The sequence below is a fragment of the Natrix helvetica genome (genome assembly GCF_964273705.1).
Source record: "Natrix helvetica genome assembly, chromosome: 1".
NCBI lineage: Eukaryota > Metazoa > Chordata > Lepidosauria > Squamata > Natricidae > Natrix > Natrix helvetica.
Window position 1 is genome coordinate 308,715,821 of NC_138548.1, and position 15,557 is coordinate 308,731,377.

Sequence of the window (15,557 nt, forward strand, 5' to 3'; positions counted from 1 at the left end):
ACTGGCATCCTGGGAGGTTACACGCGACTGGCTCCTGGGCCTAGTGAATGCTTCATTGGGCGAGGGGTCCCTGCCGGCCGCCTTGAAAGAGGCGGTTGTGAGACTCTTACTCAAGAAGCCTTCCCTGGACCCAATGGAGCTAGCCAATTATCGTCCTGTCTCCAACCTTCCCTTTTTAGCGAAGGTTGTAGAGAGTGTGGTGGCCCAACAGTTTCCACGTCATCTGGAGGAGAATGATTATCTAGACCCGCGCCAGTCCGGCTTCCGACCCGGGCACAGCACGGAGACAGCCTTGGTCGCGTTGGTTGATGATCTCTGGAGGGCCAGAGATAGGGGTTGTTCCTCTATCCTGGTCCTATTAGATCACTCGGCGGCTTTCGATACCATCGACCATGGTATCCTGTTGTACCGGCTGGAGGGGTTGGGGGTTAGGGGCACCGTTTTACGGTGGTTCGGCTCCTACCTCTCCGTCCGGACGCAACATGTGTTGGCAGGGGAGCAGAGATCGACCCCGAGCCCCCTCACTTGTGGGGTGCCACAGGGGTCGGTCCTCTCGCCTCTCCTGTTCAACACATACATGAAACCGCTGGGCGAGATCATTCATGGCTTTGGGGTGAGATATCATCTGTACGCTGATGACACAGCTGTACATTTCCACCCCGAACCACCCCAACGAGGCCGTCGAAATGATGTCCCGGTGCTTGGAAGCCGTACGGGTCTGGATGGGTGACAACCGACTCAAGCTCAACCCCTCCAAGACGGAGTGGCTGTGGCTTCTGGTCCCCCCGGTTCAACTAGTTGCTTCCATCTCTGGCCATCGGGGGCGAGCAACTGGCCCCCATGGAGCGGGCGCGCAATTTGGGTGTCCTCCTGGATGCCCGGCTGTCCATGGATGACCATGTAACAGCCGTGGCGAGGGGGGCATTCCACCAGGTCCGCCTGGTGCGCCAATTGAGCCCCTTATTGGACCGGGATGCCTTACGCACAGTCACCCATGCGCTGGTGACGTCTCGCCTAGACTACTGCAATGCTCTCTACATGGGGCTTCCCTTGAGATGCACTCGGAGACTACAGGTGGTCCAGAATACGGCCGCGCGGGTGATTATGGGGAGTACTAGGTACTCCCATGTAACACCTCTCCTGCGCGAGCTGCACTGGCTTCCTGTGGTCTATCGGGTGCGTTTCAAGGTTTTGATTACGATCTTCAAAGCGCTCCATGGCACAGGACCTAGTTACCTGCGGGATCGCATCCTGCCCCATACATCCCTACGACCAATCCGCTCGCACAGAGAGGGACTTCTCCGGGTGCCGTCCACTAAACAGTGTCGGGGGGCGACACCCAGGAGCAGGGCCTTCTCTGTGATGGGCCCAGCCCTTTGGAATGACCTCCCCCTTGACATCAGGATTACCTCCGATCTCCGCTCCTTCCGTGTAAAGCTCAAGACCCACCTTTTTCAATTATCTGGCCTGGCTCAACCGTAGTTTCATCCTATTCCTCCTGACAGGCTTTTTTAAATTCGTAATTTTTAATTTGGGGTATTTTAATTGCTATTTTATTACTATTATTGTATGTATTCAATGACTGTTACCTCCTCCGTGTATGTGTATGCGTGTATGTGTACGTTTATATGTATATATATGTATGTGCTTTTATTGTACGCCGCCCCGAGTCCCTTGTGGAGAGGGAGCGGCTAACAAATTAAATTTATTATTATTATTATTTTGAATTATAAGATTTTCTTCCAAGATTTGGGATACTTTCATGCAAATTGAGGGTGAAAAACCAATTCCTTTTTGTGTATTGCTGGTTTTGGTTGTCAGTTTTTGCAAAAACATTTGTAACTGTAGTAATCCAAAAATCACTTTTGACTTTATTGTGAATGAATATTTAAGGGAAAAAAAAGTCAACTAAGCTAAACCTGTCAGGTATATTAAATTATATGTTGGATACAGAGATTTCTGTGATGGACATGAGCGTCCATAGAAAATCATAGCGAATGCAAAGCTCATTATTGGGTAAGGTCGCAGTCTGGACAAAATTCCAGGGGCAAAAGGTCAGGACTTCATCCATTGTGTCATCTGTCTAAACTCTATCTGCTCTGTGAAGAATGCAATATATTGTGAATGCCTGCAATTCACACAATACCCCACAGCCATTAAATGTCTACTAGAAATAAAGGAGCCAATAATGTAGGCTTAGTGAGGACTCAGCCATATTTAATCATTTGGTTAGATCAAAAATAAAATTTAAAAGGGCCATTTAATTCACTTGTGTTATGGTTGCTGGAGCTCTTCCTGTTTTCTCACACCGGATCAATATGAAACATGGTGTGTCTAAATTCTTTGGCCCCCTCATAAGTAAATTTCACAGGACCTTGCTATGACTTGCAAAAATAGAGTAGCAATATCTCACCAAGAAATTGAAAGAAAGAGAGAAGAAAAGAAAAAAAAGGCCATATGGCAAATAGCAATTTATATCAATTTAAATTAACAGATGTAATTTAAGCAGGAATAGAACCTGTCCGATTATAATAGAAAATAGTATTAAGTGACTTAATCAGCCTCCTATCAAAATGTTAAAATGGACTTGGGTTAGGTAATATTTCAAATAATCTGCCAAAAGCAGTAGATGATTTTGATAACAGCAAAACAGTTCAGTTTAATACAGATCAAATTAAATTTTCTAGATTTCTTCTCTCCACAACAATTAATAGTACTGAAAATAATTTGTAGCATGTTTTGGTTTTGTAATTTGGATTTAAAACCATTGGCTGAGTAGATAACAGCGATTAAGAGTTTTTAAAGAAATTATTGAGCACACCATTCACCTTTTGATGCTTGTAATGTGCTTTAATATGTGTACCTGAGTTTTCTGCTGGGAATCTTTTGACCTAAAGAAATGTTCCCAGGAGCTTCTTTCTCCAATAGAAACTTTCATGCAGTACATATAATTTTGCATGTAAACTCCCCCCACCAAAGGGATTTATGGCACAGCTCCCTGTTTTTAGGGAGAATGACAAAATTTAGCTTTTATGTCTTCTGAATTGCTTTTAGCATTTTTATATTCTTGTTTTTAAAACATTTTTTTCAACTTAACAATGTTCTCATAATTTTTCTCATATTTAGTTTTCTATCCCACTGATTAATGTCAACCTGTCTTTGACAGTAAAAATATGGAATAAACCTCTAATAAAAATACTTTTATGAACCAGATTGTATTTTTTTTCCAGATGCTTTTATGGGCAACATTTATAATATTTACTATAATACAAGCCCCAATTTTTATATTATATATATACACACACAAGATAGATGATAGATAGATAGATAGATGATAGATAGATAGATAGATAGATAGATGATAGATAGATAGATAGATAGATAGATAGATAGATAGAGAAAGAGGGAGAGAGAGAGAAGAAAGAGAGAGAGAGAGAGAGAGACATAGACATATAAATATAGATATATAGATAATATATCATTTTATTTCAGAAAATAGAATTCAATCAAAAATCAAAATGCCTTTATTGCTTCAATGTAAGCCAAACAAATGAAGCATTATTTCTAATATTGATAACCTGCCATCTTTGATTTTTTAATTCTATACTTTATTTGCTTGACACATCACTGGATGGCTGAGCATGAAAACTACATTTTTCCATTTATCTTTTTTTCATCTCCGCATGAACATGGACAATTCTTCTCATATAGGTTCAACCAAGTCACCCCTTATATAATACCATTGGGTTTCATTTAGCTGAATACAGAGTGAAGCACGTATTTGAAAAATAGAGGGATATCCAAAGTTAGCAATATTATTTTTTTAATTGAAGCTTTTCCGTAATACTTGCCTCTCCTGCATTCCAGCTATATTTTCACCATTTGGAAGAAACATGGAAAGGATTTATATTGTTATTTTAGTGTTTGGGGAAAATAAATCCAGCCAGCCTCTCTCTTCTCCTCTTTTCCTATGAAAGTAACAGCAATTTCCGGGGAGCACAAAGAAACAGGAAAATTGTCCCCAGCCTGGGTTGTCCACAAAAATGGCTTTCAGCTGTGAGCAACCCTACCCTCTCCCTTTCCTGGCAGCTGAGAGCCAAAAGCCCTCCTTCTACTCATGTAAACCGAGGTAGTTAAGGTTATTACTTGGACAGCTGTTGAACATCAAGCAAAGACTTGTGTCCCCCCCCCAAAAAAAATCATGCAATAGGGAATAATGAACCTACTGCTGTCAGCAGTTAGATGAAGCATCCTGTAGTATTGCCTCTAATTAAAGGTGCAGTCCTAGACTCACTTTTGTAAAGGACTTTTAGACTTTAGCAGGACATGCTTAGGATCATCTGAGCTAATGTTCTGTGCTAAAACAAAATGACAAATTATAGCAGAAAAGAAAGAGGAAGAGGAGGAAAAGAAGTTTTCAAAGAGGTATAATGGGAGAACAAAAATGATCTACTCTCAAGAAACTTCCTGAACAACCTGGCTGATTAGCTGCAAACAACATGCATAATCATGATTAGTGCATTCCTGGAGTAAGAGCCCAGGCATTCAGTGAAACCCTGCCTTAGCTTAATGAGCTGTGACCAGTCCCTGGAGAATTGCTGCAGAGAAACTGGAGTGGCAGAAAATTGCTTTAATTGTAATTTGCTCCATGCTGGGTGTATAAATTATATTTCACCTAAATCTTGTTTGGGAAACCCATTTCAAATGATAGCTACACATCTTAATTTTTCGGTAGTCAAAACTTAACCAGCAGCTGCTAGAGGGTTCTGTCAGTAGAAAGCCATTGCTTTCACTAACACAGGATGATAGTCCAAATCAAATATTACTTAAAGTAGATTAAAATTTGGAAAAATTATGCTTTGAATCGTGCAACACAAATTTTCAAAATAAACTAACATATTATTGCTGATGTCCTACAGTTCTTATTCCCCAAATAGCCCACATATGGACTTTTATTGTATATTTAAATATCTACTAATATTTAATAAAGGTAAAGGTTCCCATTGCACATATTTGCTAGACCCAGCGCTGTCCGAAGACATCTTCGTTGTCATGTGGCCCATAAGGCTAAACCCTGAAAGTGCCCGGAATGCTGTTACCTTCCCACCAAAGGTGGGTCCTATTTTTCTACTTGCATTTTTATATGCTTTCGAACTGCTAGGTTGGCAGAAGCTGGCACAAGTAACGGAAGCTCACTCCGTTACGCGGTGCTAGGAATTCGAACCGCCAAACTGCTGACCTTTCTGATCAACAAGTTCAGTGTCTTAGCCACTGAGCCACCACATCCCAATATTTAATACCACGTCATAAATATTTGATATTTAAACAAGGAGTGACAGTCCATGAGTACCTCATAGAATATAAGTGTTGGAAGGAATCTTAAGAGATCATCAAGGCCAAAGCCTGCCCCTTGTGAGACTGTATTACTGCAAAATTTTTAACTGATGGCCATTCAACCCCTATTTAAGCAGCTCCAATGAAGGCAAATCCACCATCTCCCAAGGCAGTTCTTTCTGGATGTCCAGTCAAAATTTTGTAATTTAAACCTATGCGTTGTTATTCTATCTTCTGGAAAAACTATAAATGATTCTGCCCAACAGCCTTTCATATGCTGAAATAATTATTACATCTTCTTTAGGCTAAATAGGCCCATTGCTTCCAACTATTCCTCATGAGCATTTGCTTCTGGGCTCTGCAGTATACACGACAAACAGAGCTTCTGAAGTATCTATATATGGTGTGAATATCTGCAGAGAAGGATCTTAATCCGGTTTGCATATCATAGGAAACCTACATACAATAGGTACCAAAGATCCTTTTTTCTAGTACTCATTTCTGCATGCAAAGCTATTAAGAGGGGAATTAAATAGAGGCCAAATGAGGTATAGAAGACAGTACCCATTCAAACAATCCTTTACTTGGGTTATAAATTTGAGCACATTCTTCTTAATGACCTCTGAAAAGCGCCGCACTCCGATACTAAATCAAAAAATATCCAACAAAGTGGAGAATTAATGTGATAAAATTAATTGAGAAGATTTGGATTTAAACACTCCCAACTTAGACGTGAAGCTACTGTGGAAGAATAAACCCATCACTGTCTTTCATCTTAAGTTATTTCACAGACATGTTATGAGACTCATACTATGTGGGTTAGGGGTTTGGAGGAAGGGTGATATGCAGGTCTAAGCCCCCCAGAGGATGGCTGCAATTGAAACTATATAGTAATAAATAATTTCTGTCTTTTCAGCTGCTGTTCTCCCCCCCCCCCCCAGAATTTATTCCCAAATGTAGCAATCAGACTTCTAATTTATAATGGTAATTTATAATCTTCAAATCCTTCAAACCTGTATGGGTAGCAAATTAGCTGAAAAGACATGGCTAGGATTTGGATAGGAGCCTAAGCAATTAAATCTGTCATTTAATTCCAGGCAAGGTGCAACAATAAAAACGTCTTGTAGCGAGAATATTCTGTGAAAAAAAAATAAAACAATTACTAATTAATTGAACTTCCTTTTAATGCCAAATTGTAGCAAGCCAGTAAAAGTTACAGAACACAGATATAGATGTAAAATATGATATATGAACCTGAAATAAAGCCAACCTTTGTTTAATGCTTTTGTTACATGATTTGCTTGTGGTCCAGTATATCAAAGTTACATAAAACAGCATTCATGATGGAAAACTAAGGTTTCGTCTTGTAAATGCACTGTGTTTTCCACAAGAGAATAAATTGTACAAGCCATAGTAGTCTTTAAGTGTTCTTAGGTTTAAGGCTGAAAATTAAGGTATTTCATTTTTGGCATCTCTCCCAAGCACCTGAGATCCATATAATTTTCATTCTGGGTCATGCATTAAACGTGGAAAATTGGTTGGCTGTGGCAATTTTATATGGCTCATTAAAGTGGACAACTAAGCCCGCTTTGCTGGACCAAGAAGGTGGGAAACAGGTGTGATTAATGGCTTGTTAATGTTGAAGATTGATAGACCTGATATCTTACCTTTCTGCCAAAATGGTGCTCAAGAGGATGAACAAGAAGCACAATGATAACTATAGGTCTATTCAACTATGAAAATTAATTATTAGCTAATAAGAATGCTAACCAATTATAATATATACAAGTTAAATAAAAGAGAGTTAAAACACATCATAGCCTTTCAAAATATCAAATGGGATGGGGGTTAATCTAATTTTGGGGGAAAGATATTCCATAAGGCAAGCATGTCTCTTAGGACCCAGCCAGTTGTAGACCCCTACCCGATGTATCTGCAGCCCCTTTTTAAACAGCTGAGCTGATTATTATTATTATTATTTATTCATGTCACAAGCTTCATTATTAAAATTTTATGCATAGGTATAAATATAGATGTAAGAACTTAGACTTTGAAATATGTAAAATTTAGGCAGTGTCTGCCCAGAAGCGTGCAACATCAATTGCATTCTGTTGTGAGGGCATAAGGTCCTTGAGTACATTGGGCAGGGCACAGAGAACAAGTGTACATATGTGTGGTAGTCTACAGTTCTCCATATTCACATAAGCAGAAGTCACCAATTATTCCCATTTATTCAAAGTATCTCTTGATCTTCCTGTCCCCATGCACAGTCTATTTAACAATTTCTACACTTTCCAGTTTTATCTGTGGGCAGGTGCCAGATTCTCTGCAGGTTCCATCTAATGTTGATTTTTTTTTGGGGGGGGGTAACTTTCCATAAGTCCACTCTACTTTTAAATTTATAAAAGTCTTACGTTGAGCTATGGAAACTTTCCTAAGTGTTAATCTCTGGGGAACTAATCAGAAGCTGTGGAAATGGTGCTGTTAGGAAGTCAGTGATTTAAGGCTCTCTTTGTATGGTGCTGCTTCTGTATGAACAGGGCAAGGGGAGGGGAGAGAGGCAATATTGATTAAATGGTGGACTTGCCTATGGAAGTATATTTCAGACACCCAGTGATTATTCTACTGGTTTTATTTAAGGTGGCAACCTGTGGACTTCAGGAATTCTGGGAGTTGAAGTCCACAAGTCATAAAGTGGCCATATTTATTTAAGGCAACATCTTCTTGTGGCCCAACAGCGGCCGGCTGAGCTGTTGCTGGAATCTGATAGCAATTAACACTATGGGACTGGCCTGGAGGCTGAGGAAGACTCTGGGGGGTGTTCGGAGTCAGAGCAGGGACTAGAGAGGCCTGTTGACCACCAGATGGCATCTGAGTCAGGGACCAGTGAGGAAGAACAGAGGGAGGCTGTCCCTGACGTACGTATGTGTAGGGCTGAGAGGAGGAGGGAGCAGCTTTGGAAAAATGCTCACAAAAGGAAATAGGAACAGGTGGCTACTGATTGCCCCCTCCTGGAGAGCTTATAGATGGGGCAACGGGAGGGGAATTTTGCAGGAAACAACAGTTTACTAATCCAGGAGTAGTGAAAGAATTTTGTGAGTTCAAGCCTTGTTTTCATAGAGATAATTTTCTGGGCTCCTAGCCAAGAGGTTGCTTATCTCTCTCCTTAGTTGTGGCAGACAGCCAAGTCTGTGTCAGTATATATTAGAGGCTTGGGACAGAACACATCTACTAGCCCAGAGTGTGCCAATTTGTAAGTGGGGAGAGACCATCCCTCAGATAGCCCATCCCATACCATGAAATTCTTGCTTAGAAAATATTTAGCCCATCTATCCCAGAGGTGCTTTTTCAAGAGGCAACTGGACTTTCTGGTTTTTCTTTGAAGATGTTTTGCTTCTCATCACTTCAGAACTGAAGAAACTTCTGATTAGCTGATCAGTCTGGCCTATAATTAAAGGTGACCAATGAACTGGTTTATATCTTGGTTTATTCTAAAATGAAAGGCAAGGGTAAAATGATCTACGGCTGTGCTTTATTAATGCTATCATTTGTGGATAAGGTAAAGGGTTATAGAATAGAATAGAATGTTCTTTATTGGCCACATGTGATTGGACACACAAGGAATTTGTGAAATATGAAATATGAGAATACATATTTTATTGAAAAAATGGTACCGGTAAATAACTAAGTTATTTAATTAATATATTAATACTTAGGTTACATTCCTTGGGGTTTTTTTTTTCTCTTTTCTTTTTACATGTTCCTTTCTGTTTCAAATGATGAAAGCTCCCATTCTAATAGCAGAGGTAGATTTAAGGTTTATTTATAAATCAGAGTAAGTAAAGAGCCCTGTTGGTCTAAATTCTTTTCACAGAATCTAGTTAAATTCAAATAGAAGATCAGTAAGCAAACAGGGACCTATCCAGAAAAAAAAGTTTATATCGTGATGGGAGTTATAATGGCAATTCATGTTGTGGTTTCTACTTTGAAAAGTGGCTTGGTGAAAGTCTGTAATTCTGGGAAGCTGGCATGTTGCCTCCAAAGGCTTAATTCTGAAAAATGGTTAAGCAATCATTGTACAATGGACTGCCTGAAGTAAGACTGGGAATTCTGATGTGTCGTTTTCTATAGCACAAATGATATGCAATATACTTGTGATAGATAAAAAGAAATGTCCCATCATTTCTGGAATTCAATATTTGCACAGATGTGTGTGGGTACAGACACAGGTACACATGTACATTCGTATTTGACAGAAGGAGAAAATGGTTTCCCTTGCCCTTTTTTTCACAATGATCTTCAGTAGACTGTTCAAAGTCAATGACTTGAATTCAGTTTCTCTGTTACTTTGGCTCGAGGGCACATTAGGCCATCTTTCTCTGTGCTACAGCTCAGCCTATTCTACTTCTATTATGGACATGGTTGTTTGATTATGTGTAACTTAAAGAAAACCATTAGCCATAAATCTCTCCGATTGATTTGTTTTCTATTTAGAATGTATTTCGGCACATTCTTTTCTGAGATAAGCACTGGTGACAATTTATGTACTGAGGCTGGATATAAATCTGATGGTACTATTTCCTTCTCTTTTTGAGATTAAACATTTTGCTTACAATAGTGTAGTTGTGCTTAGGTGAACAGTTAAGCTGAATCAAACCCAACATAGAGCAAATATATGTGGATTACTCTGAAAGGATATTTAAAAAAAAGCAGATCTCTTGGGATAGGTCAGAGTTCCCCAACCTTTCCAGTTTTGTGGACCAGCATGGGATGGTTATGTGCGAGCGGCAGGTAAGTGCATGCATGCGTGCAGCTCCATTCACACAAGCAACAGGCACACGTACCTGCCACTCATGCAAATGCAGTGCGAGCACATGTGCTTACTCACTGCTTGTGCAAGTGGATATGCGTGCATGTGCGTTTGCCCGCCACTTCCACGGTCTGGTTCTGAATGGCTTAAGATCCTATAGTGATCCACGGCCAGGTGGTTGGCGACCCCTGTGGTAGACTGTTCAATAAAGAGATTTGCATTGTTGTTGATTTATTCCTACTATGCTCACTTCTGAGATCAAAAGGTGTGTTTCCTCTCTTCCTAGAGGCCCTATGAAATTCAGAATAAGTATTATGGCCATCCATGTTGCCCATCAATATGAGATATTATTTTGAGAAACGAGAAATGGGGCTATATATTCCTATATATGCCACCACTTATGTATGGACTAGGCAGACTCATTTCTTTAGCGCAATATGATGGATATTTTTAGTGAGCCTCATTGCTTTTTAAAACCAGAAATAGAGGTAGAAGTTTTCATGCCCATCTGGCTGCTGTTGGGCAAGATTTTCAGCTCTCTTAAAGCACGTCTTGATTTGACATTGGTTGATTAGCTCTCTGATTCTTTGTAACAGCTGCAGTAAGTAATGAAAAACTGACTCATAGGCCAGGAAAAGCACTTCAGATTTTAATTGGCTGCAGGAAATAATATACTAGTCTGCAACCTGGGACAGGATGCTGCTACCTCAGTGGCAGCACCCAAATTGATGTTGGGTAATGCTCTGCACATGGAATATCTATGTTAGTCACTTGAATAAGCCTGCTGATCAGAAGGACTAAGAATTAATTCTCCTCATCACAGAACATTTGTTTTGACTTCTATTTGATATGTTTCAAAATTCATAAGACGGACATCTACTTTATCTCTGTATGGGGCTAAGGGTACCTGACCATCACAGATAAGAGGTGCCACATGAGTTAGGAGCGGTGTATAGGGGGCAATGAGCGTTGGGAAGGGGACCAGGCAGGTTTTGGGCCTGTGCGAAAGCTGCCATACAGGTTTTGGATGGTCCACAAGAGGTGGTGTGATCAAGAATGGTATGGGGATGCACAAGAATTGCCATGTGGGCAGGAAAGCCTTGTGGGGGGATCTTCAAGATGAAAGTCCAGAGCAGAACTGGTTATTGCTGTTGGAAATCTTTTGCCCAATTTAGCTATCACTGCTGAATTTAAGCATAGTTGCAGTTCTTAGACTAAAGTGACTAGGGTGTCTTTGCCTTCTTTATTGGAGGAAAAAGACTCCGTCATTGACTCATACTCGTAAAATTAAGATGATTTGGCTCACCAGTTCTTTTCATTTTTTCCAAATGGGTTTAGGACACTTGCATTTTTAAAACTTTGCATTAAAACTGCATGGAAAAAATAAAACAAAATAATCAACCCAGGTAAGAATATTGTCTCTGGTGGTGGTTTTCCTGGTTTCCTCGGGAAGTTAGAGTTAGTAGGCTCTGGTTGAATACTCTTGAGTATTTTCCCAAGTAAATGATTATCAGGGATAAGTAGCAACCAGAAAAATATGTTATTTTTAATGAACTGAAATGCTTATAACCTGAATTTTCCTTGGACTTCAAATTGAACTTTATGTTTCCAACTATTTTCTCATGTAATTGGGTGTGAATGAATTAAGCTTTGACTTTACGAACCTCTCACAAACAGTCAGTGTTGGACAGCTCTTTTGATTGAAATAATTTATCATTATTGTGGGAAATCTGTATTATTGCATTTGAGAGATAGACGCTTTCCCAGTAGCTTACTTCATGTTTCCGCAAAGGCAGTAGACTTTTATGACAGTACAGTAATTAAATGCAAGCTTGGGATCAGAGCAAAGTACTACATTTTCAATTGTCTGATTTCACATTAAACTTCCAAAATGACACCTTTTCATTTTACATTTGCCTATCATTCTAGAAAATGTGAAGCGTATGTGTTTGTGTGTGAGACAGAGAGACCAAAATCTGTAGGTGTGTGAAATTATTGCTCATTCAGCTCAGAAGAAAATTCCAATAGAATGTGTTTGCAATTCTTCGGTATTTTTATCTGGTGCTATAACCTGCTTAATACGAAGTTTATATAAAGTGTTTCCTGTAAATGAAGTACTGTTATAATAATACACAATTATATTTTCAGGTTCGCATTTTCACCTACCTGATAGGAAGAGAAGCTGCCTTTGCAGATAATCTCAAATGGATGGCTTGTGCCAACAAAGGTGAGTATCAAGTCTATGCAAAATATGCTTATCCCCTCTCCTCTGATTGGTTCTTCTTGGACCTTTAATGACCTGGTAAAATGCATCTGAGTCCTTGTTACGGTTTAATAGGTTGACACATTGCCTTTGCGATTGGAAATAAATTTGCTTTGTAAAATACAATGCCACATGGTTGCAGCACTTAGCTGTAGTAGTTCCAGTTGCTATGGTTATGCAAGAAATGTGGTGGGTTATTAAGCAAATCTATTGTGTAAGTATGATTTCCTGTTGGCTTTCCCATTGACTTTGCTTATGAAATAGTGTCAGAAATTACTATCATATAACTGTGACTTGCTGCAATGTCATAATCAGGAGTCAAGCACAAGTGCCTGGGCTGCAATTATATGGCTGCAGGAATTGTACAGTGGCCAGATTTTCAAGGGCAAGTAACTTTGGAACCAGGTCTTTCATCCCAGTCCAATTAACTCTGTAGTCACAGTATTATGCAGAATCTATATAATCACTATTTCTTTCTGAATATGAAAAATGAAATCATTGCAAGCATTTCAGTAAAATGCAACTGTTTGAATCAAAATAATGCATTTGGTGTCCAAGGGAAATGGAGTTGTTCTATCAACATTATTCAATTGTCATTACTCCCACTAACTTTCTAGACTTAATGAAAAATACTGGGTTTTAGCTTGCAATGTATTACGCCACTTTGATTCTGCTGCCTAAAAACATAGCCTAATATGAACTCTTTGTAAGATTGCCATTCTATGCATGCTTACCTGGGAGTAAATCAATCTGCCAGTAAAATTAACCAATATTTCTCAACCTCAGAAGCTTTAAGATGTCTGGATTTCAAATCCCTAGAATTTTACATTTTACATACATTTTAAAATTGCTGAGGTTGAGAAACATTGAAATAAGCATCCATATGATTATGTGCTGGAGAGGTTCTGATGATCCCAGATATCTGGAAGCTGAATTGGTATATAGGAGGAAAAAAAGCAGGAATATGTTTTGTTTGGTGCCAATTCTACAGAGCATCTTGCCAAATAAAATCTTCCCTAAGCAACTAAAGATAGTTGACAAAATCTTTTCTCCTAGGTGGTTGAGTGGATAAAATTTCTAAGTATTTAGAACATAATTTATATCCTGATGTTAATTGATAATTTTGTTTGTCTTTTGCCTATATTGAATAATGTAAATATTCAATTTTGGCAGCTTTCTTGTTTAAAATTGAATACTGTAGCATTGTCAAATGCAAACCTCCCATGTAATAATTGTGACCACAAGAAAATAACAGACTGAGTATCAACTCACTCCTAAATATAAAATGAAAACCATGGTCTGTGTCCCAGTAAGGCATTGTTTGTGCCTCTGAACTGCAGGGAAAGAGAGATAAGTAATATGAAATAATTAAATGAAATTTTGGATGGATAGACGGAAAGAAGGAAGGAAGTTCTTGATTTACATAGAGAAACCAAAGAATTCTACCAAGGAAAATAGATATTTTGCATATTAAAGAGAGAGAGCAAGGGCCAAATTCAGTGTTACATGAGAGATGATATTTTTTTCTTGGTCTCTCTCTCTCTTTTAGATATAGACACACAGCATTATATGATGTACTTAACTCCACAGATTGGAATGCCTGGATATTTACTGCAAAGAGATAGTAGGCGAAAATTGTCTTGCTTAACATTATTTCATCAGGTTTTACTGCAGCTTTGGGAGTTTCTAGTTGATTTTAGAATGAAGGGAAATTCTTGACCATGAAGCATCTGTGTTTGGTCTAGTTCATCTTTTTGTTTCTAAAGATTGTGGAGCCATAACAAAACCCAGTGTTGCATAGAAATCATCAGGCAACACTAAAGCAGATGTATCTCTTGATAAATAATGACAGAACTGTGATTCCAAAACACATAATACGGTGTAAAATAAATGTAAAATTTTTTTTGCTTATTCTGCAGTTCTATTAAATGTGTACTAAGGTTTTCTCACTTATGTATGTATGCACGCCACATGACATTTAAATGACTCATTGAAAGTATATGCATTTAGTTATGCATTACAGATTTAACCAGTCTTGATGCCCATCTGATGGAAATTATCCTGTTTAAAGATTTGTCTTAATCAACTAATATTGCACACTAAGATTTAGACTTAGTCACTGTACAAGAATCCTTTGAAGCAAGTTTTTCAAAGGCAGTTTAGTTAATTCCAAAGCATGTTCACTTTTCAAGCAGTGCATTACCCACGCTTGATAAAGATCTAAGGACATCTGCTCATGAAAAGGCAGTTCCTTTCATAATGTTGATGTCAAGAGTCTTGCCCAATCACCAGTAATATATTATTGGTCATCAAGCCAAAAGATCATATATTGTTCTATAGTTTTGTAGTCTTGGAAGGCAGTTTGTCTTTGTGTTCTTATTTTTAATTGTCTCTCTGTAAAAGTCCCATATAAGGCTTTGAAAATTACAATTTAATAATAATGGGAATAAATTGGAAATATATCCAAAGGTTATTAACCTACTTTCTTAGAATTCACATTTGTGATGACCCAGAAGAATCTTTTAGCTTGGGATTTTGAACGCAATGCTTTCTGGCACTTCCTCTCCTGCAACCACATCTTTTGAGTACCCCAAGTAATTATTTTCTATCCGGGAGTCGGTGGCATCTATAATAAGCCCCATTGTCATCACGACTTCACATACTCATTATATACTCCATCCCAAAATTTGATACCAGCATGTAAATTGAAGCATTTGCTTGATGAGTTCATGCACATGTTGTCACTTGCAAGCCTGCTCCCAAGACTATCTGGTGCTTAGCAGAGTAAGTAGAAATTGTGATTTAGAGACTATCCATTGTAGTGTGGTAACAACTAAGCCAGTGGTTGGCAACCTGAAACACTCAAAGAGCCACAAAGGTCCTAACCGGAAGGCCTCCCCCCCCCATTCAATTCTGAAGCCGACCGGAAGTCTGGTTCTCCCACCATAGAGTCTCTGCCTAGTGTGGCATCCTTTTTCCTTTACCTGTCCTAACCAAAAGCCCTATCAATTATGGAGCCAGTCAGGGAGCTGCAGCAGAGGGATGAAAGAGCCACATGCGGCTCCAGAGCCTGAACTCAGCTGAAGAGTCATGTGAATTGGGCCAGAGTGGAATGAAACTTCTCCTTGTCCAATTTGGCCTCCCAAAAGA

At 39.1% G+C, this 15,557-nt stretch overlaps 1 protein-coding gene across 3 annotated transcripts in view; it reads left to right on the forward strand.

Moving 5' to 3' along the window:
• Window positions 1–15,557, forward strand: part of CACNA2D3 (calcium voltage-gated channel auxiliary subunit alpha2delta 3) — a 631,895-nt gene that overhangs the window by 404,460 nt on the left and 211,878 nt on the right. For all 3 annotated transcript variants that reach the window (XM_081935818.1, XM_081935819.1, XM_081935820.1), the window contains exon 12: window positions 12,293–12,371. In XM_081935818.1, the coding sequence (XP_081791944.1) occupies window positions 12,293–12,371 (79 nt within the window). The remainder of the gene's footprint in view (window positions 1–12,292; window positions 12,372–15,557) is intronic.